We start from the raw sequence: 25,767 nt of genomic DNA on the forward strand, positions 1-25,767 counted from the left end.
ATTAGAAACTAATCCGTGTCATTATCTCCTTGAGTGGAATTAGTTGAGTAGAAAATGGTGTTGTAAATCACAGAGGTGGTAAAAACTAGGGAGGTAAGAGAGGAGGGGGTTTGCACCAACACAACTCTCAAAGTCCTCTGGGTGGAGAGGTACTGTCATATCGTCTTTGAGTGTCTAGAAAAGCGCTATATAAGTCTAATGTATTATTATTATTATTATTATTATGATATCCTGTCGCCATCAACGGAGGCTAATCAGGTGTAGTGCTGAGGCACAAATATGTACATTTCAAGCCTGCAAACTGCGACACTTTAAATAAATGTGCAATAACACTATGTGCAATATGACAACCCTAGTCGTTTTATCTGTACAGTATAGTATAGTGGATAGTGTACATAGCCTTTATTTATGTAAACCAGCTCCTTTCCCTTCTTGTTTTTTTTAGTTTTTTTTCTTTCCTAGCACCAGGGGAGCCACCCCTCCCAAATTTCGTTGTTTGGTACCTGTACTATATCAATGACAATAAAGACCATTCATTCATTCATTCATTCATAGTGGAGGGAGAAATGGAAGGATGGTTCATTGTGATGCAATGGAATGGAATGAAGAATGTGCTATCCGGTCTCCACCAGTTGCAATGCACACTATACGTACAGCACATACTAGATGAGAAACTGTACATGTTTGACTTAATGCTTTGGGAAATGTTTTGTCCAGCCCTGTCCCCATGCTGCGTGTGTCATTAGGCACTCTGAGCCCCCAGACGACTAGTACAGTCTAATGGACGGGTGGTAAGGTTTACCTGGCCATTGACTCTATCTCCCACTCTTGTCACAGATTGGTTGTCAGATGCTCCCCAGCCACCCTGGTTAATGCCAGCTCCTAAACCCACCAGCCACCACCCACCCCTATGCTGCCTCCAAAAGGCTCCAATCCTGAACCCCAACCCTCAGAGGAGCGAAAAAAATAATTAGGAGAGAAATTGCAGCTGACACTATTTCTGAAAAGCAGGGTATTCTAATGAGAGCAGAGCAGAGATTCTTTGTGTCTGAGGGAGAGATTGAACCCCCCTGGTTCTGTGTGTGTGTGTGTGTGTGTGTGTGTGTGTGTGTGTGTGTGTGTGTGTGTGTGTGTGTGTGTGTGTGTGTGTGTGTGTGTGTGTGTGTGTGTGTGTGTGTGAGAGAGAGAGAGAGAAAAGCCAGGGTAAAGTAAGCAGGGCTTTGCAGACTCTAATGCATGTGGGAAAAGACTGTAGGAGGACGTCACCTAAACAGAGGAGGAGGTGTCCCCATCACTGGCACAGCCACATCACAGGATAGGAACACTCCTTCCCATGTTCTTTCTTTCTTTCTTTCTTTCGTTCGTTCTTCCTTTCTGTGTCTATGTCTCTCTCTCCCTCTTTCTCTCTCACTTACTTACCACACACAAGCGTACACACTCACACTCACACTCACACTCACACTCACACTCACACTCACACTCACACTCACACACACACAGACACACACACACACACACACTCACACACACACACACACCACACACACACACACTCACACTCACACACTCACACTCACACTCACACTCACACACACACTCACACACACACACACACACACACACACACACACACACACACACACACACACAGACACACACACACACTCACACACACACTCACACACACCCGCACACCACACACACACACACACACACACACTCACACACACACACACACACACACACACACACACACACACACACTCACACTCACACTCACACACACCCACACACACACACACACACACACACTCACACACACACACACACACACACACACACACACACACACACACACACACACACACACAATGGTTCCCTCCCCCCCCCCCTCTCTCTCTCTCCAGAGTTCAGGGGCAGGCAGTCCAGTTTGAGGCCTGATGTCATCTTCATTAGTGGTGCAGACTTGTTGAAGTGGTGGTGGTGGTGGTGGTGGTGGTGGGGGGGAAGCTTTTCACCGAGCCCGACACGGAGTGAAGATGAATAAACGCTCTGTCCCACATAGGCGCTTGCCCAAGCCGTGGCGGCGGGGCAGAGAGATATATGAGGTATTAACTGTTATATTTCAGCAGGGTTGAGAAAAGCCAGTAGTGGGGGAGGACAGCAGCAGACGCTGTTGCCCAGAGATTGAGCCTGTTAAATGAAAAGCCCACCATTAACAGGTCCTAACTGCGGTTTGAAATATAGCACTGGGCACCACTGTTTGCGCATCACTTAGTACTTGCTGTTTTAGGGCTTTTGGCAGTAATTTGACCCTGCCTGGAGGACTTGGTGATGGGGGGAGGATAAATCTGTTTGACTGCCTGCCACTGTCCGGGGGTGACAGGGGTGCAACATCAGTGACAGGAGATTGCGAGTGTTTTGACATGCTAGGTGAGACTACTGGCCTTCAATGTAATGGACTGGCAGAGAGCAAAGGAACTTGAGGATCTCACCTGGGATCTCGAAAGCTCACGGGACTATGAATGAGCTGTGTTGCCAGTGTCGAATATTTCTCTGTTTCAGTGATAAAAGAAGAGGTGAAAACTCCTGGCCAAAGTTTAAAAGTATTTATTCAAAAAAGATCGGGTCCTCAGATTACAGGCACACGAAACAGTCACAACGTGATTCGAGGTAGTCAACAGGCAGACCGCTCCAGCCTCTGCACAGAGGTTTTATAGCGGCCCTCAGCCAATCACATCACAGTATGTTCTTGGCCAATCATGATCCTTCCTTCTAGGCCTCTGATTGGCCTAGACCCTCGGGGGCGTGCATGTGCGTGTGTGTGTGACTGCGCATGTGCGACAATTGAAAATCTTCCGAGATCGTTTGTAATGAAATAATAAAAGTATTTAATAAAGTATATATGAAGTAATAAAAATATACGTGTAATATGTGTAAAATATACGTGAATATATGTGTAAGATATACGTTATATAAGAAGGCTATTAATGTGTAAAAATATACTACACCAGATTGGCCATATTACAGCCCGATCAGGCCGTTTTCTTGGCGGATTCGACGGCTGTTAGACTGTGGTTGGGCTGGAAATGGTCAATCCCATCGGGCAACCCTGCGAATGAGGCGACACAGAACACATCTCCTTTAGTTTGCGTTATAATCGCTCATCTGTTTTTGTGACAACAAGATTAGACTAGACTAGCGAAATACACATTTACATTTACATTTTTGGCATTTAGCAGACGCCTTATTCCAAAGCGACTTACAATCAATACATTTGAATACTAAGCATGTGAATCAGCAGTCCACCATTCGTTGCAGGATACACGTATCATTGTGTTGTGCATCGGCAGAATAAACGATCGCATTAAATATGCTACGACAGTTTGGAGTGAAAATATGTGCCGGTTTCACATCATTAAGTCGAACGTCATTCGAATAATGTTGTTTTTAACCTGAATCATCATGTTACCAATGCGATTGCATTGAGTGTGGACGTGTGGTCTCTGCAGAGAGACGCTAGCGAGCGGTGATGTGGCACGTAGCGTAGCGCTCTCTGAGGTGACTGTAAACACGCCATACTTACTTAATGAGGATCAGAAGCATGGCATCCCTTCTCTGAGAATCAGCAGGGAATAATGCCCAAATCCCACTTAGATTAGAAAATAAATTGATAGCAAGATTGCATCTGGGTCATGCGTCTTCTTATGAATACTCTGACTGTGGGGTAATCCTTCTTTTTTTTAAGCGTGGTACAATTAAAGAGTACCAGCTTAGCATCAATTTTCAATTAAAGAGTTGGGATTGGCAGAGATGAGGTATTACACACACACACACACGCACACGCACACGCGCACACGCACAGGCACACAAACACACACACACACACTCACACACACACACGCACAGGCAGACACACGCACACACACACACACACACGCACACACACACACACACACGCACAGGCAGACACACACACACACACACACACATGCACGCACGCACACAAACATACACACACACACACACACACGCACAGGCAGACACACACACACACACACACACACAGTCTACCTGGCATGCACCTGTGGTACTCTCCACCCATTCCGTGAAGTAAAGCAGGTGAATTAAAATCTGTGACGGTAAAAATCGCGCGGTCCTGGGCAATCGGCTAAAATATGCTCAGCATTTTTCTCTCCCTGTTTACGGGCACTACTGTGGGCAAAGCTCCAGGCTAGGAGATCATCACTCTGCCTGAGACGGGAGGCTCCGTCACACTACCAGGAGCCCAGGAGAGGCGTGCAGGAGCCACATCACAGACCACCACAAACACAGGGCCCGGTTTTAGGGGCTCTTTATGTGTTATCATCTTTAAAAAAAAAATCACACTCAAATCGTTCAGCTGAAACATCTATTCTCAAGAGCATAGAGAATCCTATCTGATTCCCACCCAAGCCCCTCCGGCTTGTGCAGTTCCATAGTAGCTAGTGTGAGATGTTCCCATACAACACTGCTGGGCTGCCAGAGTGGTCATGGGTAATGGATTACCCAGGCCTGACAGTGATGTTCCACAGAGAGGGGATGTGTCTAGGGATGAGGGTTTGTTTCCTGTGGGAAGAGTGGTGGTAGAGGAGGATGGAGGAGGGCTGTGTTCTGTCGTCCGTGGCAGGGCTTTACTGGGCCCCTGGGGGGAAACATGCACCTGCACAAGGTGAGCTAAGAAGAGATAGAAGTTTACTGTCTAGTTAAGTCAGGAGAGGAGTTGGAGGGGGGGAGGGAGGGAGAGAGAGAGGGGGGGTGGGAGGGAGAGAGAGAGAGGGAGGGGGAGAGAGAGAGGGAGGGCGGGGAGGGAGACGGAGAGAGAGAGGGGGGGGGAGAGAGAGAGGGGGAGAGAGAGAGAGAGGGGGAGAGAGAGAGAGGGTGGAGCAACTATGAGAATAAACTATGTTGATATGTTAATTGAGTATATGCTCACTTTATTATAATAATAAAAGAAAACACTTACATGGTTAGTGTTTGCACAAACACATTTCTAACCTCTGTACGCCTTACCAATCTGCCCATATGTGAAAGAATATGTTATTTATGTTATTTTAAGGAATGAAACCCAAATGAAGAGGGCGTTCAGATGTGTTATACAAGGAGGTATCTTACTTGTATGTGGGAGTAACACAATCATAATACACATTATTGTATCCGTTTATTTTGAAAACAGCTGTTAACCTTTGACTGTAGCGTTTTATAATAAAAGTACATTACAGTGAAACACGGTCGTATTGTACCTTCGCCAGCTAGATGATTTGTTAGCGTCTCATTTCGTTTAGCAACAATGAAGATGGACTCATACGGTATTGTAATTATTCCGAATGCATTCATTTTTCACACAACACATTCACTGTCTAGCAGTATAAATTCCCTGAGAGTGGATTCCATATCTGTCTTTATCCCTCTCAAACTCATGTTACTTTTTCAAAAAGCCATCAGGATCAGTCTCTGTCAACTGGCTGTCCCTCAGTCCATTAAAGATGATGGATAGAGCTAGAGAAATCTTCCACCCAGCTGTTCTCTTTGACTCATCCCTGGCAAATGGAAAAGGAGTTGAAACAGACCATCTCTTGTCAACACGTACATATTTGTCAGATTGGAAGTGAGTGGATATTTTCATCTTAATAAAAGGAGGTCCACTTTATTTCTGAGATGTGACCAATGCTTTGGAAGCACTTCAATCAGGTTATATCTGCCAAATTGTATTTATCTGATTACAGCACTCGTGACATCAAATTTAGAGTGTTTAAACACTCTCTGGGTGTTGATGATTGGTTAGTTTCTCAAAGTTTTTTTGATCCTTTCTCTGTATGTAATACAGCAACACTGGTGTAAACCCCTCAGTCCCCTAACCCTCCACACTTCCTGCTCTGGTGACCGATTGAATGAGCCGTACGCTCCAGTTTAGTGTAGGTCGATGACAGAGGAATAGGTGTAGAGAGCAAAAACCCCAAAAAAACATTCACGCCTGTTTGTCCATTTCCTCCTTTTCCTCATCCTCCTCTTCACGAGTGTGTTGTTCTCTAATGGCTCGTGAGGATTTTTACAAGACAACTTGAGGCGGATTTTATGATGTTTCAGTGTGATTGATAACACACTCTTGGAGGAGTGTCAGGCTTTCGGAGACGGATAATTTGGATTTCTATCTCTCTGTCATCTCATGTAAGACGTACCATCAATCAAGCCCATCGCGGCCTTAACCCGCCGAAATTAAAACCGTAGGGGGCGGGGGGCGGAGGGGGGGGGGGGGGGGCCCAGAGACCAGGCAGAACCAGGACACACATCAACATGGATGCCGACAGAATCAGAACACAGATCCACATCATCACACACTTACCGCAGGGGACATGACAAACAATGAAACATCCCAGAGCAGAGGCGCGGAAAATACAGTTGAGGGTACCTAACTAATGACAGCAGAGAGAAGGATTACAGGAAGAGGCCTTATATGTATCCTGTGTGTGTGTGTGTGGGGGGGGGGGGGGGGGGCGGGGGGTCGTTATGCGATACAAACAGCTAATTTCTCACTCATACTCTGTCAATATTTACAAGCAACAAAGTCCTCAGCTGCAGTGGCCAAGGGAAACAACCCTCAGAACCATAAGCCACTTAGGATAATACAGGTTAAACATACGAAGCATCTTCAAAGTCAAACAAGGGACAAACAAATCAACACAGTGTTCAGGAGAGTAGGTTTATACAGAAACAGGCTCTCTTTACCATGCTGATTTGAGATGTGTTGTGTAGATTGTGTGCGTATGGCGAATATGTAGAGCAATGTTTGTGGATGTTTGTCTTCAGTTCGACTTACCTGTGTGTGTGTCTGTTTTTCTTCTGTTTTAGTCGACGGCTGTATTCACAAAGCGGCAGGATCCTGTCTGTATGACGAATGCCACACGCTAAACGGTTGTGAAACTGGCAACGCCAAGATCACCTGCGGCTACGATCTGCCTGCTAAATGTGAGTACTGTGATCCCAATACAGAACATGGAAACCAGTATGACCAACGTCGATATGTGCACACATTAACATCAATGACAACAACGGGAACGTTTCGATGTAAATGTAAAATATCATTATCAGAGTTGAACAACATTGTCGCCAATGAGGGTTGCTCTTTCCACCAGCTACATGAAGATCACGTAATCCTTCTAGTAAATATAAATAGCAACGATGCCTACACAATCATGACTAAAGTGACATTGTGAATTCCACCACCGCCTCACAACATACAAATCACAACGGGGGCTGATGTATCCTGTCAGAAAGTCCCGTGTTTAATGTCCAGTTTTTCAATATGAAAATCACTTAATCATGGTTTATTAGTTATGAACAGACATGACTGATTGATTAAGTCTTGGTATTAGGAGGATAATTATTATTATGATGAGTGCATGCTATGCGGATAGTTGAAGGTGCCATCTGCACACAAACAAAGACATTAAGGGAACTATTAGATAGTAATTTGATTGATATTTCATCCCTGATTTATTCCATTAACACATCACATAACTCTTATTGGCATGAGTTATGAAGAATGTCATGATGTAAATGTCTGGAGGAGGGAGCTACATGGGATGTTGTTTTGGTTTCGATCAGATATACAAGTGGATGTAGAACATGCTGCACACAGATGTGTGTCTGTGCCTGTGTGGGTGCATGGGTGTGCAAAAGGTGTGCAAAAGGAGCTCTGTATTAGGATAGTAGTTGGCTGTAATATGTGTGTGTGTGTGTGTGTGTGTGTGTGTGTGTGTGTGTGTGTGTGTGTGTGTGTGTGTGTGTGTGTGTGTGTGTGTGTGTGTGTGTGTGTGTGTGTGTGTGTGCGTGCGTGCGTGCGTGTGTGCGTGCGTGCGTGCGTGCGCGTGTGTTTATGGATTTGTGTGTGTGTGGGTGGGCGAGTATTTATTTGTAATGCACCAGCCAATCTTAAAAAGCTGTCATAAACACTATTCCAAACAAAGCTGGAAAAATGCCCAGGAAAACAATAATGTCATTGGGTCCGGTTTTGTAAAATGAAACAACCCAGTGGTAGCGGAAGGGTTTCCCTGAAGGGTTCACACACCAGACAGTCAAGAGAGGAGAGCAAATTAAAACAAAGGACAAATTGTGTTTTATATGTCTCAAATATATCAATCCACCTAAACAGATCATACGTGACTCATTATTGTGGACAGCACATGTTTGCTCCACTGTCTGCTAGGCCAACACTCAGACAGTTTAATAACCTGCTATGTCATATCATAACCTGGAAGCATGGACCGTGGACACTGAAATTCTCTTTTAGGCCTGGACTACATGTTTTTGGATATTTTTTTCTAAACGCAAATTATTTTTGTACAATTGGGCTTCTCAACCATACAAACACAGCGTTTTCACTCACATAAACTGAGATTTCTCTTAACGGATAAAAAAGAGAAGAAATAAAAAAATATCCGATTGAGTGGATCAGTGTGGTTATGTTAAACGGATTTGGTGTTGATGCAGTGACGTAATCGTCAAGTGTCAAGCCGTTCACACATGCACATTCAGCAAAACGGTTGTCAACAGCAACAATGGCTCAACTCCATTGTCGGTCCACACAAAATAATCAGTTTTTGCTTTCTTCTTGGTCGCCATAACTTGCTTTTCTGTCTGTTTTGTACTTTTCTTTTCTGTCTGTTTCAAAGAGTTTGGTCTGTTTACGTTTTGAGTCACTGCCACTGTTTGATTACAACTTTGTATTTGACAGATCGTGTTCAGTTTTGGCCATATGGACAGAGATATTTTGTAGTGTGGCCAGAGTTTTTTTTTAAACGAGGACAAAAACATCCGCTTAAAAAAATATCCAGGGGCGCTTAGGTGGCGTAGCGGGTTAAGCGCTGACCATGTAACCGCAGGGTCCCCGGTTCGATTCCGGCCCGGGGACATGCATGTCATCCCTCCTCATTCTGTCACCCATCCTTCCTGTCTACTTCACTGTAACTGTCAATAAAAGTGAAAAATATGAGTGGGACTGCCCCACTCGGAAAAAATAACTTAAAAATAAATAAATATATATACTGTATATATCTATATAAATCTATATAGATATATATCCATATACGTGTAGTCCAGGCCTTAGTGATCTATAAACACATTCTCTGTACATGAGTGTGTAACTGTGAGGGGAAAACGTAAGGCTTGATTGAAAAGAGACTTGTCAGTTTTCTCTTTTATATGACACTTCTCCTCTGCCAAGGAACCAGAGCTATCTCACTCACAACAACCTTTTTATCTTCTGATTCTCTGCTTCTCATCACTGTCATCATCACGATTGTCACTCTTGACTGCTCTTGGAAATTGACAGCTATTTCACATCCCTCTGTGAATTGGAGGCTTTTTGACTAGAGCTGACTTCATCCATAAGTCAACACGACGTTTAGATCTGTTGTTCTTTTCATTAATTATCCTTGGGTGACTCATTAAGTTTGTCTCCTCCAATGCAAACCTTCTGAGGCTGTCATTACCGCTTTACCACAGAGTGATCTCGTTATGTTAATAATACTAACTTATCTATAAAGTGTGTTCCATATTACATCTCATAAAAGCTATTAACACTAGAACAGCCGTGCCTTTTTTTACAGACGAAAAGAGCCGCCTCTTTACAATGCTCAAGCTGCTATTTACACAAAATGGCCACTAGTTGGCCGCTTGGAAATTGGCCTGCTTCCTACACAGAAAAACGGCAAAATAGCTTTATACTAGCTTATCCTGATGTGATTTTGAAAATGTAAGGATACTGGGTGGTAGAACGCACATATCTAGGAAAAGTCATGAAAGGAGGGTTCTGAAAGGAGGGTTCTGAAATTTGATCGAGTGCAAAGATATCTTTACTCAAAGATCGAGTGCAAAGATGTCTTTACTCACAGGTCAAATGACCCCTCATGGCTGTTCTAGTATTAAAATGAACAAAGCTAATTACAACTCCCAAACCACAACTGCATTTATTTTGATCGTCATGAGAGTCTTTAGACATGCTTGATTTTGCTTGCCTGGCATGCGATGGGTGATTGGTGTGGCATATGTTGTACCTTACCATTAGTCCAAAATAGTGACTTCACCCTCAGCGTGCTGAGCAAGCTCCATCCAGCGCATCCCATCATGCACCGCTCCTTCTGATTCGTACTTCCCATTGTGCCCGCAATATGGACGCACCGACAGTATATTACAGTTGGCTATTCTATACGGGCCAATGAGTGAACATAGACAAGGAATTTCATGCATTTAGTTTTCATAGAGTGCAAAATAACAGCATCCACACACTCAAACACTGTGCAAAAAAAACATAGTTTATTGCGAGCTTTCGGTCATAGACCTTCTTCAGGCATGAAGCAGACAAGTTAATTTAGTGTTTTTAATGGTTCAAACAACATCACTCGATTTAGCCAATGCACCTAGTGACTAAGCATCATGGGAATTGTAGTCTTAGATTTAGTTCCATTTAGATGCATTTAGTTTTACATGCAGTTATGTGCTTCTTCCCAGGCTAATATTGACATGTTGGTCCCCCCGATTGAACATGCCCTCCCTGGTGTACTTTCTACACATATTGTATTTCAGTGTCTTAGTGTTGGTTTATTAGACTAATGATTTAAAACTGTGGGGTTAATTGAAACACATGGGCAGTGCTGGCCACGGGCTGGCTGAGTGATTACACCAGAAGGCACCTAGGTCACCCTGCATTCATCTGGAGTTAACCACCATGCATAATCCCAACATGCATCAAACTGCAGCATCACACACATCTAATCACACCCCGACAGGGCCAAACTACACACGATCCTCACACACACACATTTACATTTGAACTGTTCTTGAAACTCTTTTCTTACTTTACAAAACATACTTTTGCTATGTGGTGTAGCTTTGTTCATATTATTATGAAATAGACATCAGGGCTACAGTAGTATCTTGAAGTCCAACTTTCCCCCCAAAAGACAGAAACAACATAAACAACAATTCCCATGGTTGATGATAGGGGAATTTTTTTGTCTGTGAGCATGGCACACACTACCTCTGTCCCTCTCAATCTCCGTCTCCCCCCCCCCCCCCCCCCCCCTCTCTCTCTCTCTCTCTCTCTCTCTCTCTCTCACACAGACACACACACACACACACACACACACACACAAACACACATGTACACTGTATGTATGTAAATGTATAGCTGATGTATTGTATGTGTGCAGATGGTGGGGTTCTTCACAATTCTGTTAGAGAGGCAGATGGTCCGTTTACTGTTTAAGTCTTGGCAAAGTCAAGTGTTTCCAACGTGGGCTTTCTCCCTTTCTAATTTTGCCAGAGCAGCTTTTTCTAATTTGTTCTGGGAAATACTGTATGTCTATCTCCCCGAGGATTGTAGTCTTTTCATTCAGTCTTTTCAGGATCCATTTTAGCTAGTGGCTCTGGTTTTCCTACCAGACGTAAGCAGAACATTGTTCTCAAGGGCAAGGTCTCTCTTTTTCTCAAAAGGAGGTCTTTAGAGTAGCGTTGGCCTCCCACTGTGCTCACACAGTACATACTGTACATACACCCTTAGCAGTGCTTTCTCCGGGTCCCGCTATTAGCTAGAGTATGGGGCTGCACTAAGTTGAGCCGTGCAACATATTTTTATTTGTGTTGTTGTGCAGTTTGTATAACAGTGGTGTCTTGATATTGTCAGAGGTATTGTCAGATATTTGAGCTATTACACAGATCCCCATGACCAACCTGAACTGTAAGAGACGTCCAAACCTGTGACTGGTGGATAGATGATTCACTTACTAGTCAAATGTATTTATTGGAAGTCACTTTGGATAAAAGGCGTCTGCTAAATGCCAAAAATGTAATGTAATATAAATGATATGATGAAATAACTTTTGTGATGAGATAACCAAGAGCCCTTTTCTGTACGCTGAGGTCTGAGATAATGATATTGCTCTAATATGGTCATGAGCTCAGTGGGAGAAATGAATGTTATGATTGTGTCCGAAGGACTGATGAAGCCGGTTCAGAGCACTCTCCTCTCGATAGCTTTCTCTCTGTGCTTCTGAGATCTTCCATGTTCACTTCAGCAGAGAGGTAATCTCCATTGATAAAACGCACGGTATTTATCTGGATACTGCTAACTACTGAACTCTAATGGATTCCTATGAGAGATGGTGAGGGGTGCAACAAACTCGGACAATGCCATTTATGGGGGCTGATATTTTGATTCGTAGCAATATCTAATTGGTGGCACCAGCCTAAATTCTATTGGCGATATTATTATGCTTGTGGAATTTAAAATTATAATAATACAAGTGGCTCCAGGGACAAGACTACATACAGTATCATACTAGGACATTACAGAAACTGAAATCACTGTCCAAAATTCATTCTCAAGTCTCAATTTGGCCAGATGGAAGAAGTTTAACACAGGTTTAAATGAGGAAACATGCTTTCTGATCCCAGCCACCGCAGTGCCCTTAAGCTTTGAAATCTCTCAACAAGAATGCACACCTAGTAATCTCAAATACTGTGCCTTTACTATGTACCGGTATTCTGATTTTACAGTATGTGATTGTATTGTGGTTTGGATAGACACATTGCGTCATGAAAGTCCGTCCAAGGAATATTGAGAGAATGTGAAAACTCTAACCAATTGACTTCAAACTTGAAGACAATCACAATCTTTCCAGGACATGAAGGTGGTAAATTAGATCACTTGATCTAATATGGAAATTATAAGAAAGGAGAAAGTGAAACCACCGGTGAGGGAATTAAATGCTTTCTCATGTTCTGGACAACGGCTTAATACCCAAAGGAAGAGCCCCCTTTTTGTTGCCTGAGGGAAGTGGCTCAAAGTAATGATCTGAAATTACAGAGTTTTCCTTGTTTGGAGATGTGACGTATTGTGGCAAATGACAACCTAAACCCAGTCATTTAGAGGGTTTTTTTCTATTTCAGACAAGAAAATTGCCCTCCATTAGTCCCCGCCAAGCAGTTTGTGCTGTGACTCGCAGTGGCAAATGAGCCGCCCCTTTAAGAGTGCACATGTGGGACTGATTACTGTGGGCCGGCCGAGGATTATTATTCAATGACAGTAATTATCCGCCTAGCGTAAGGGTCCTGAATAAAACTGTCTCTGTAACATCAATCTGATAAGGACATTGTCTATTTGCCCCCTGCTGTATGTTAGACATGTTGCTCATCTGTATAAACACTGATGATAAACTTGAGATAAGACTTGGGGTTAGGGAAGTCAGCGACCTATACAGTTATTGAACATATGCTTGAGAATGTGTTCAAGAGTTGCGAGTTAGAGGCTTTAAAGGTGCAGCATGCCATTTGCACATCGCTGTCCTCTATGGCCACATTGACAATTTTAAAAGGTACATAAAGTATGCTAAATGTTTCTTATAGCGGCAAACCTGTACATGTCCTTGTGAACAAAGGAAATGTAAACTACTGTGTGTATGGGAAGGCCAGTGGTCGACCTTGACACCATATTGTAGAAAGTGCTTTGTTTGGATCCAAACAGCTCTCTTTACTGAATGTTCTTCATCATATGGAATGGAATTTATTTGTCATTGCTACAGTACAGGTACCAACAGGTATGAACTAGTTTTGATTGCTACAGATTTTGGACATTTTAGCACTATTTTAAGGCTCGTATCGACATACTAGATCTTTAAATTAAAGTTTTTATTTTTACATTTGGAGTTGTGACAGTCTTTTTGTCTGTTGCATCAATGTATTCATGATTGAAGATACAATTACAGCTTCTGAGCAAGAGAGAGAGAGAGAGAGAGAGAGAGAGAGAGAGAGAGAGAGAGAGAGAGAGAGAGAGAGAGATCATTTACAAAAGGCTTGATTAAATATTAATCATTGGATCATTTCACTTAAAAATACATTTGGTGCGTGGTCATAAATGGGCTGAATTAAAAATAAAATAACAACATCAAAAGCTTGGGTAGATTATTAAATCATTGCACAAACACAAATCTATTCCTTCTTTTTTGGTTGAATTGACCTTGCCTTTGAAGTTTATGTTCGTTGTTTTGTCATAATCTGATTCAAATCCGTTTATATGGCTAAACTATAAACATGAGTATGTTTCTCCTCCATGCTCATTGAGATGTTTCGAGCCACTGCTCACTAGAATGAGAACTCTACGTTTGAAACTGTTCACCTCTGCTCTGCTCAACTCTGGTAAGGTGGGAACCAGGTTGGAGGTGATGTTGCTCAAGGTGAGTGTAAAGGGCTCTGCACACAGCGTGCGATTTCTGTTGCGCGTCAACATTCCATTTTGAAGTTTGAATGGAAGTCTATGAGAACATCGCATTTCAACACACACGGCCCCGATTTTAATCGCACGGCGAAAATTCGATTCCATTCATTTTGAATGGGACAAAGCACACGGCGTGCGAGTTTTGTCGCACTGTCAAATTTGTGCTTTTTCCCATTCAAAATGAATGGAATCGAATTTTCGCCGTGCGATTAAAATCGGGGCCGTGTGTGTTGAAATGCGATGTTCTCATAGACTTCCATTCAAACTTCAAAATGGAATGTTGACGCGCAACAGAAATCGCACGCTGTGTGCAGAGCCCTTAAGGAAACAAAACAATATACAAAAGCAAATACCTTCTTTATTGTACTTTAATGTGCTTTTGCACTATTACGCCCAGGCTGTCACTGTAGACCTTTATCACATTCACAGTTCAACTCAGAGGTCTGCCAGGGAAAGTGGATGTCCCAGAGGAACATTTAGATAGACAGGGAGAAAAGGGGGAGTTTTTATTCTCCAATTTCATCTTAAATCTTTTACTCAGTTTTGTTTTCCCCCCTTGGGCTGTTTTAGATTGACAGTTCAAACCCTTTGCTGCAGTTTATTGTTTTGCTTCTATTTTCTTTTATCCCTTTTCTGAGCATATGCTTTAAATAACGAATTATACTTGATGCAAAAAAAATTAGGGGCAACATTTACTTTTCCCCAATAATAGGTGTCATGAGAACGGTACCCTATATTTTTTTTCTCCTATTCTTGTTTACTACGAAAATGTGAGTCAAGGCAACCATTGCCGCAAGTCATGAATGTACTTGTTGGGCATTTTGCATGAAAAGAAAATGATATATATTTGCACAGACTATGCTATGTATCCTTGTTAAATGTTTTTGTCTCCCTCAGTTTGTTTTGTCTATTGCATCTTGTTTAGATACTCTACTATTGTTAGTGTCTGACTAGTTCTTCCACAGGAAGAGCCAAGGTACAGTAACAGGTTCTCATTGTAATTCACACTGAACTGTTTTCTCCTTTAGCTTATCTGTTTTGGGTTTATAGATTTCGGGCTTTGCAGTATTGCCTCCACCCAGCCTGCTCTGATAGCGCAAAGGGAAAGTGTGTTATCCATACAGCATCAGGACGCTTGCAGGGATTTGATTACTCTGTAATCTAAAACTGTGTGGTAACTTTTCTTTAAGTGTTTGGAGTGGACCCAGACTGTTTCCTCTGGCCGGGCACTTTTCCTTTTATCACTCCTCCTGTCTAGGATTGAGGCTTACGCTTTGTGAGTAGAATTATTGTGACTCCAGTATTTCAAAATCATAGCAGCTAACTATGCGTTCTGTGATTTAAATTCACACCCAGTACGTATGATTTCCATGAAATGATTAATCAATTCTGGAAACACCAGCGGCGGAGAGATTGTGATTGTGATACTTAACTCTGTTTATGTGAGTTTTCTCAAGGTCGATTCAATCATCGTATTCCTCCTCATCGCCTAACCTCCAGATGCCAGTCTCTGGTATTTACAGTAACTGCACCTGGACTAATAATGCTAATAATTAGCATGTGATAAATTCCTCTCCGCGATAACATGAGAAATCTCTCTCATGCCCTATTTAATCTGAGGGACTGGCCCGTCTGTTACTCTCTCTCTCCACTCAGCAAACAGAGATAAATCACAGCAAAGTACCCACTATTAGTGACTGACACACAGCTCATTCTGATTAAATTACCCCCTGAAACATTATCATTCTGCCGAGTGAGTTTGTCACACCGTTCTCCGCCCTGTCCTTAGAAACGGCAGGGTTGACACATGCAGATTTGCAGAGGCCGGCCCAATTCTAATGAGTTGATTTTAGTTTTTTTTTTTTTACTTAAGTGTTTTTCGGCCTGTTCCATCTGGGAAACGTAATATATTATAATGTGTCTGATTCCTTTATTAAGCCAAAATGTGTGGGTTTTTTGTTGGATAGAGTACATTGTTGCACATGTTTCTGACGAGCCAGGGTCGTAGATTGGTGGGTGCTAAAAACAAGTCAAAACACCACAGTTGGATTTGCGATCAGGTTTTGTTGCACTTACCAAAACATTCTGCACTTACCAAAACATTATTTACTGTTTGAAACAAGAAGAAAACACATTTTATGTGATGTTTGAACAATTTACGTATTCATTAGAATTATATTTCTTGAATCCTGACCATTGATAAATCAAGTTGCATGGCTTGACAGAGGCTGTAGCTGTAAGGTAGTATTTTTACCATGAGGATTATAAAATAATAGGCTTGAGAAATGATGTGTTGAGTCATGTACGGGTTGAGTTGTTGAGGTTCAATTACATTTTTGATGAGTGTGGCCATGGTCAGCCTTGTATTTAGCAGAATAGTTTTTGGAACAAAAGTAATATTATACTGACTAATAAATAAGTCCACAGGAGGGATTCAAAAATATGTAATGTAATCATTGCAACTTTCTTCTTTTCCCATTAATTGTACTCAAAGCTTGGGTGTGAAAGAGAACCTTTGTTGCTGTGGAGCTAATCAGGTCGGCCACTCTACTGCCCTGGTGGGCCTTCATAGCCTCAGCCACTTTACCACAGTGCTAAGTCTACACCGGACTGCACAACTGCTAACTGTTAGCCCACACATCATAAATGTCACCTCACCCACAGTCCAATGACCAGAGGACGTTGACCACAAAGAAAGGCTCCCCCAGACACTGAAGCCATTATTCTTTTTCTTGTTTTGTCTGGGACCTCATAAAGTGTGTTTGATTTTCTGGCGTTTAACGTGACAATTGCACAGCATCGTCTCCAATGGAATATCTTCTGGGGGATCGTTTCTGCAGGCCAAGGAAGTACGGTCTGGGAGATTAGGGACTGATTTACTGTATATTAAAAAGTATTGAAAAATATATATCTATATCTATGTGCATCAAGAAGAGGCCAGATGCTTTGCAGCATTATCATGAATGAGAAATCGCCTCTGCTCCTAGACACTAATCAACAGCCTCTCAGCCTTCTCATTGGCTGAAAGCAATGTTTTCTCAACTCTTATAGCTACCTAAAATGTTGCTGCTCAGCCTCGGCGGCCCAAGCGCAGCTTTCTCTTCTTTTTCTGTTGGATATTTGTGTTTCTTTTGTTGGCTGGGCTGTCAGTCTCTCTGGCCTCCTGAGGACTGCTGTAATTTGTTAATTTTGCCTAAACGGTGATACTGTAATTATGTGGCATCAGCTGCCTGGCTGTCAGCGAGACGACCAACGGTCATCCATCACTGGGAAACGAGGGGAGGGGGGATGGCATCACGATTGGTCAGGTAAACACAAAGAGAAAAAGAGAGAGAGAGCGGTGGTGGTGGTTTCACCCAGAAATGGTCAAAGGAAAATAGAGAGAGAGAGGGGGGGGGGGGGGGGGGGGGGGGGCTTTAGAGTAATGGGGTGCAGGGGAAGGTACAGCCTGGGTGGCAGGGCGGGTTACTCTGCTGAGGTGGGGTGTGTAGAATGGGGGGTGGGGAATGGGGGGGTGGTGGTTTCTGAACCCCTGGATGATGTGATGCATCAGGAGAGGGTGGACTCTGGGAAGGTCAGGTTTGAGGTGGAATGTGACGTCATCCCTAATGCAGGCCTGCCTTTTCTCCTCACAGAGCTCCCATCTGTCTGGAAACACCAGGGCTTAATGAGAGCTGTCTCTGCCTCATCACGCACCGATGGCTGACATACACGCTCACACCAACACACAAACACACAAGCAGACACACACACACACACACACACACACACACACACACACACACACACACACACACACACACACACACACACACATGTATTACTGTATGTGGCAAGGAGTATTTTTTTTATTTTGGTGAAGGAAAATTATATCATGTTATTGCATGTTATGCAATGTAATTTTTGTTAATAATAATAATTATTAGTGTTATTGTTATTATTATTATTGTTGTTATTATTATTATTATTATTATTATTATTATTATCATTATTCATTTGCAGGGTCTGTTAGGTAGAGAGAACTCACGAGGTATCACACAGTATCATTGACACTCATAGAGTTGCAGGTAGCCTGACATAGGGATAAGACCAGTACACAGCATTGCCACTAATTTCATATGGAACATTTATTACAATTATGGGTAGTAACAACGTGTCTACACTGTCTTTTACAGCGGTGGATGTTTGAGAGAGAGAAGGGAAGTTAAGTGCCAATGAAATTCATGTTGCCTTTGTTTACCCCTCATCAAGACTGGATATAAACTAATTAAGAACGGGGAGCAGCAGACTCCTGTTGTGCTAGTTCATAGCTAATTATGCATGAATACAGCCTGTCTAAATACACTCTCCCTGGTCCTCCATGTCCCTTCCACTAAATTGCTGTAGTTACTTCCACCCCTTAAGCTTTTAAGACTTAAATTCTTGACATGTTTTTATCTTTTTCTGTATCTCTCCTCTAAATTCACAATTATGTCGTGGTACGGGGGAGGTATGCGCTGTAGTTAGCGAGTGTGGTTTTAGGTTACAGAGTACACTGTACTCCGCGCTCACATAATCATGTGACCTCAGCATATCCCAGGGTACCATTGCCCGGGTTTAATGTTGTGGATTTAGACCTGCGCTCTGGTCTTTAAAAACCATTAACCCTCCAATAAAAGTGCATAAGGCTCCCCTATAAAGCCTAATGGGGAAGCAGGCCGATACACAGGAGCCTCTGTGTGCTTTCAGGGGCAGCAACACTTTGAGAAATGTGGAAATGAGACTCTATAAAAAAATGCAAATAAAAACTTTTTTTCGATACCATAATGGTAGGGGAGTGTTAGTCGCATTCATGTCTAGATTGTCTTGAGTACCTTTTAAATAGAAACATGACATTATACTGGATACGCCCTTCCATACATTTTTGTTGTTGTTGCAGATTGGGTAATTAGACACATTTTGTCTATCTAACCGTATAACACTTCCCTAATTAGTGACCACTTTGTTTTGTTATACAATTCTAAGATAAACCCACATGGTGAGGTTAGATTACAGAGTTACTGTGTGTGTGTCGTATACGTTTGGAATACAATCGATTTGGAACATGGTTTGTGTTCCATAAAGGTGGTGTATCCATGGTGCCCACCTACAAGTGTTTGCCGTAGATGCTGCTGATTGTGTGTGTGCTGTCATGCTGCCTCTCCTCCCAGGGCTGATAGAAACCCAGCCCAAGGTGAAAGACATCCCAGGGGCCAGCAGTTTTATGTTGATCACCTTGAGCTGCTGTTTTGGCCTGGAGACCAGTGAATGTCATGGATCTGTTGGTAGTCCTGAGAGTGTGGATTTATGAAAGTGGAGGGGTGGAAAAGTGGATCGATAGCCTCCCTCTTTCCACAGACCTAGAGCTAGACACATTCATGAATAATGTCAGGTGCTGTAGTTAATGCAAAGTGACAGTATTCTGAGAAAGTACCCTGTTTTTCTTTTTTTGGGAGGGCCTGCCACCCCCCCCCCTCCTTCTTCAGGGAACTAATACTACTTTATTATTATTATTATTATTATTATTATTATTATTATTATTATTCAATTAGAAAGAAATGTTTATTTTATTTTATATAATACATCGTTTTTTCATCAGTTATCATCAGTTATCATCAGTGTAATGAGGTCGTAACTGGGTCAAGATCAGACCACCAGGCGTGGGGGGCCGGCACCCAGGGACCCCACAGACGCCCCACCGCCCGTCCGCCCACCCCACAACTCCCCAGCATTATCCCCATCCTTCTCCAAGACCTAGTTGTTCCCATCCTTTTAGACATTTCAAGGATCATAGTTTATTTTTGGACGTTGATCTTTCAGTCACCCAGTGTGTTTCTAGATAGTTTTTAGATAGTTTCCCATACTACCAGAGGGTGTGCTGTTCCTACATTTCGATGGGAAAAAATCCTCTATAAAAGTCATAGTAGCCTCAATCAAAACCTTATCTTCTAAAAGTAGCTGGTTGAGTTTCCAGTATCCAGGGCCTCTCTTATATTCAGAGGTAATCATATTTATTCAGATACAATTATGGTCTGAGTGCATTTTGTAACTAATTGTAGTTGTTTTTTTAACTTATTTGTTTCTGAGTGGGCCAGCCCCACTCATATTTGTTGTTGTTGTGATAGAGATATTAGAGATATGGCAGGAAGGATATGCCCGTGGCCGGAATCGAACCGGGAACCCTGCGGTTACGTCCGCTGCGCCACCTAAGCGCCCCTAATTGTAGTTGTTGTACAGTAATTGAACTGACTAGTTTGAAAGAAACTAAGACGTAGACTAACCTACTGGCCTGGTTTAATCTTCGCCAGGTGTGTCTCACTCGTTGTGAATTATTAACAAGGTCTAATGAGGCCATTAAATGTTTTATAGGACCGTGAGCTTTTGCCTGATACATTTTATTGTGTGATCTGTAGAGCCGAATTTTACTACAATCCGTTTCCGTCTATTATATTTTGCAGACATTTCTAGTTAATGTTCACTTCATAGCAAAACACTATGTTGATAATCTGACTCAAATGTATCATCACTGTGTGGAGAGAGAGAGAGAGAGAGAGAGAGAGAGAGAGAGAGAGAGAGAGAGAGAGAGAGAGAGAGAGAGAGAGAGAGAGAGAGAGACAGACATCATTACAACACACTGACACTTACACACTTACAACATGAAGACAACAACAACAACAGCACCCAGGAACAAAGGTGACCTCACTCACAGAACCCCGGGACCTAAGACCTACCACAAACTATCCTCACACCTCCACCTTTATACCGTCCTGAATACCACAGCATTGAAACCAGGAGCCATTGATAAGGACCAGCCAATCATCATTCATCTCGTTGAACCCAACTCATGACATCACAGATGTGACACCTCAAGGCATTCCCCTCTGGGGGGGTGGTACATTTGACCTTTCTACAGATCCCTCCCTGTCCATGTTGTTGTCTACAACGGTGTTAAAATCACCCACCATAATCACTTCATTCATAATACTACTATTTTGTATGTTCTGCAGCAAGGCCACAAAGAAACCTACACATTATTAATCAGTCATTGAAAAATGCAATATTGTCATGGTAAACACCCATGTTTATTATTACTGAGTAAAAGATTGTAGTACAAGTATAGCTTCAGTTGCAACCTTCTGTATGTAGCTTCCATAGATACACAGTTAGGTGCAGGCACATGCACAGGTGGGGGCGAAAGGAGAAATGGCTCCTGTCCTTTTTGCTCTGCCACTCACACAGTGCTCTACTGGATGTTTTTCTTTTCCGTATTCATCCATCCTCTCCACACGTGTGGGGGTGTGGGTGTGGGTGGGGGGGGGCCACGGGATGGTTGTAAAGGTCCCCTCCACGTGCGCGGTGGTGTGGGCAGGGGGCCCGGGGGCCAAGTGATGGGTGTTAAGGTCCCCACCCTCCGTGTGGGCAGGGGGGCAGGAGGTGTAAAGGTCCCCACCACACGTGTGGGGGTGTGGGCAGGGGAGCAGGAGGTGTAACGGTCCCCTCCAAGCGTGTGGCGGTGTGGGCAGGGGAGCAGGAGGTGTAACGGTCCCCTCCAAGCGTGTGGTGGTGTGGGCAGGGGAGCAGGAGGTGTAAAGGTCCCCTCCAAGCGTGTGGTGGTGTGGGTGTGTGTGGGGGGGGGGGTGCCCGGATTAGGTGCTGCTGTGTAATTATTGACCCAGCAGGTATTGTCTTTTCAATTGTTTCAATTATGATGGCACTAGTGTTGCTCAGCACCCTGGCGTCAGCGCATGCATAATTCATGTGTAACACCCAGGACTCCACTCAGTGCTGTGGGCTTCGAGCTGAATGTCAATACCCTCGGTGAACGTGGGTATCAACAGCTTGGCAAAACATGCAGAAGGGAAGCAGATAATACCGACGACGATGCACAGGGATGGTTTTAACACTGTAGATTCGACATATTACACACATGCCGGATAATGATATTAGCAGACGTGTAACGTGATTAGAACAGAGCTGCTGTCACCATCACTTTTGCATTTAACACCGTTGATCTCTGGCCTCATTATTGTCACTGCAGACCTCATAATCAATAGTGTTAAATTACCCATAAGCCACAGCTGCAACACTGCTTACAAGGAAATCAGAGCCCTACACGGGTTAACACACCCATCAGCGCTTTCGCTGGAATACCGTGCTAGCGTCGACGACAGTAAGAAACAGGTGAGACTTAAAAACAGACAGAAAAGGAAGCGGGGAGCTCGAGTCGGGCTGTTCATTAAGAGATGAAAGGAGGAAGGAGTCATGTTTCTGACGCCTCGGAGTAATGGAGGTGCTCCTGGCGGAGGACGACATGACTGCTGTAAAACGCTTCGTTACTGGGTGCCAGTGACCATTGTTTACAGAGTGATTGGAACTCACCGGATGATCAAAAGACCGCCGTCGAGAACATGGAAACAGGGTTTAGCCGAGATCGTCCAGTAATGATGCTTGTGATGAACTGCTTCCTGGTGAAACACGAGAGCCACAGACAGATTCATGGTTAGATAGTCCCAGCTTAGTGTGTTCTCTGCAAATAACACCTATCAAATCAAATGGTAAATGGACTGACTTATATAGCGCCTTTATCCAAAGCGCTTTACAACGTCCTCTAGGGATGCTCCGATCTGGATTTTTGGGGCCGATACCGATCACCGATTTTTTCCCTCAAGATCAACCGATACCGATACCAATTTTAAAAAAAATACATAACTGTAGGCCTACTGACTGGATAGCCTACATATTTTTTGCTTTTTAGACAAAAGTTTTGATCCATTAGGCACCAAGCAAACGCAGACCCATTTTTATGGCATAGTAAAAGTCTGGCCTATCACCCAGTTAGGGCCTGAAGCCCAAGTCAGTCGATATGGCTGTATAAAAGACATCATAAACGTGGCCTTCATGGTTTACATACTGTTACGTCCTCCTATGTTTTCTGTTCAGTTATCTGTCTTCCCCAGAAAAAAAAAAAAAAAAAAAAAAAAAACGGTTTTTGCGATCGGCCATTTTTGCCGATCACCGATCGAGTCATTTGGAGTGAAATCGGCCGATTTAAATCGGTGGCCGATAAATCGGAGCAGCCCACCCATTCACACACACATTCCCACACCAATGGCGGCAAGCTACCATGCAAGGTGCCGGCCCACTCACTGGGAGCAATTTGGGGTTCAGTGTCTTGCCCAAGGACACTTCAACATGTGGCCAGCCGGGGCTCGAACCACCGCCAACCTTGCGATCATTAGACGGCAGCTCTACCTCCTGCGCCACAGCCGTCAAGTTTTATTTGTATAGCGCATTTCTCACAAGATGTGACTCAATGCGCTTCACATGACGACAGAGCATGCAAAGGTAAAAAACCTGGACACTGTGCATCCAGGAAAATCCCTTGCAGCCCTCTACTCATAGAGCGACTACTACCAGTTTGCCTACCAACCGTCTTATTTACCAACTGGCTCTGTTTCCCTGTTTAGCAAACTGACACATGACCTTAGGTGACATAACATATTTTTCTGAAACTCTAAACAATTACTGTGGTTTGAAAACGGAATACATTATGTCATCTGAAACCCGTCTTCCTGGTGAATGACAGACTTAATCAATAGATGTGGACCAGCTTTGTTGTGACTGTGTTCTCTATTCATTCATTGACCTCAAGGAGGTACCACGATTCATCTGCAGTACTCCTACCCACTGGACTTCTGCCCCCTCTGTCCCTTTGCACTCAAGCTGTGTGTGTGTGTGTGTGTGTGTGTGTGTGTGTGTGTGTGTGTGTGTGTGTGTGTGTGTGTGTGTGTGTGTGTGTGTGTGCAGGATACAGGTGCATGCTGTCAGAGACATTACTGAAAATATGTCAGCCAAAATGTATCTCCAAAGACTTGAGAACCTCAGAGAGCTAAATGTCACCTCTGCATTTAGGAAGCTGCTCCAAGCAGGAGGCGTCAAACCCTTAAGAGAACAACTCATCCAAGGACAAACCCTCACACGGAGGAGTCTGATCCTGTTTCATTAATGTCATCAGATGTCAGGGTAATACTTTTAAACGCACTCCATCTCGGAAACGTCACCGGGTTCATTCGTTCAAACCTACAAATTTAGCTTGACAACGTCTGTGTTTGTTTAGAAAGCGATCGTATAATGTTCGTAGTACAAGCTGACTTACTTTAATATTACTGAACCCTGTGTGGCTCGAAACGTTAACCTGACAGATCAAAGAGCTGTTCGTTGTGTAATGTTCATTGTGTGATAATTACCATGTACCGTCAGGGTTGTGTTGTTGACAACCAGCCCATACACTGTCTCATATTTGATGTACTGCAGGAGGCGTTTTGCAGGAACGGCAGAGCAGCATGTTGCCTCTGGCATAAGCTTCAGAGTACGACTGCAAATGAAGAGCCTTTAATGAGCCTATGCAATATGGTACATATGAATAGAGCACAAAGACTCGGGAGGGTGGGAGGGTGGATGGGGGGGAGGGGGCAACACAACCGCCCCTGTAACGACTGGGGCTTTAACAACTGTCTTCCCTGTGAAATGTGAAATGTTATTTCACAAGGCATGGGGTTGGAAAGCCAGGCGGTTGTCACCCTCTCCTGGCATGGTGATACACACGCAGCTGCACCCCACACCCCCACACACATACACTCCCGATGCTCCGAGCCATCGATTGTGAGCTGTCATGCCCTCTCTGGGAGTCATGTGAGCTTCTTCCTTGGCACAGTGCAGCCCTTCCTAAGTGTATGTGTGTGTGTGTGTGGGGGGGGGCGGGGGGCGAGCAGCTGCTTTCTTATGGATCACTTCATTAATATCCTGGGGCAGAAATTTGAGGGGGTGCAGACTAATTAGCCCCGTCTGACCCCGACTTCTCAGAGAAAAAAACTATAAAAAATATCCCTTATCCTCTAGACACCCTCCACTTCTCTCCCTGGCTGTGTCTTTCGAGAGTGGTTCAGCCAACACAACTTGTGCCCTGCCATTGTTAACTAGACTGCTAGTTGTCTAAACCAGTAGAGATGTATGTGTGTGTGTGTGTGTGGGGTGGGGGGTTGTGTGTGTGTGTGTGTGTGTGTGTGTGTGTGTTTCTGTGTGTGTGTGTGTGTGTGTGTGTGTGTGTGTGTGTGCGTGTGTGTGTGTGTGTGTGTTCCTGTGTTTGTTTGTGGGTGTGTTTGTGCGAGTGTGTGTGTGCGTGTGCGTTTCTGTGTGAGTGTTTCTGTGTTTGTTTGTGGGTGTGTGTGTGCGTTTCTGTGTGAGTGTGAGTGTGAGTGTGAGTGTGTGTGTGTGTGAGTGTGTGTGTGTGTGTGTGTGTGTGTGTGTGTGTGTGTGTGTGTGTGTGTGACTCCTGGGGGTGGCAAGGGGACAGTGTAACACAATGGGAGCAGTGTGTATTTCAGTGCCAGGGGAGAAGGAGCCATCCCTCATTAGTATCAGCTGTTCTCCCAGATGGC

At 43.7% G+C, this 25,767-nt stretch overlaps 1 protein-coding gene across 4 annotated transcripts in view; it reads left to right on the forward strand.

Annotated features, from left to right (window-relative positions):
* The window catches only part of macrod2 (mono-ADP ribosylhydrolase 2), a 540,574-nt gene that overhangs the window by 204,630 nt on the left and 310,177 nt on the right, over positions 1-25,767 (forward strand). For all 4 annotated transcript variants that reach the window (XM_080536433.1, XM_080536435.1, XM_080536434.1 and 1 more), the window contains exon 5: positions 6,889-7,005. In XM_080536433.1, the coding sequence (XP_080392559.1) occupies positions 6,889-7,005 (117 nt within the window). The remainder of the gene's footprint in view (positions 1-6,888; positions 7,006-25,767) is intronic.

This window comes from Nansenia antarctica (genome assembly GCF_963989245.1).
Source record: "Nansenia antarctica genome assembly, chromosome: 1".
NCBI classification, from domain to species: domain Eukaryota; kingdom Metazoa; phylum Chordata; class Actinopteri; order Argentiniformes; family Microstomatidae; genus Nansenia; species Nansenia antarctica.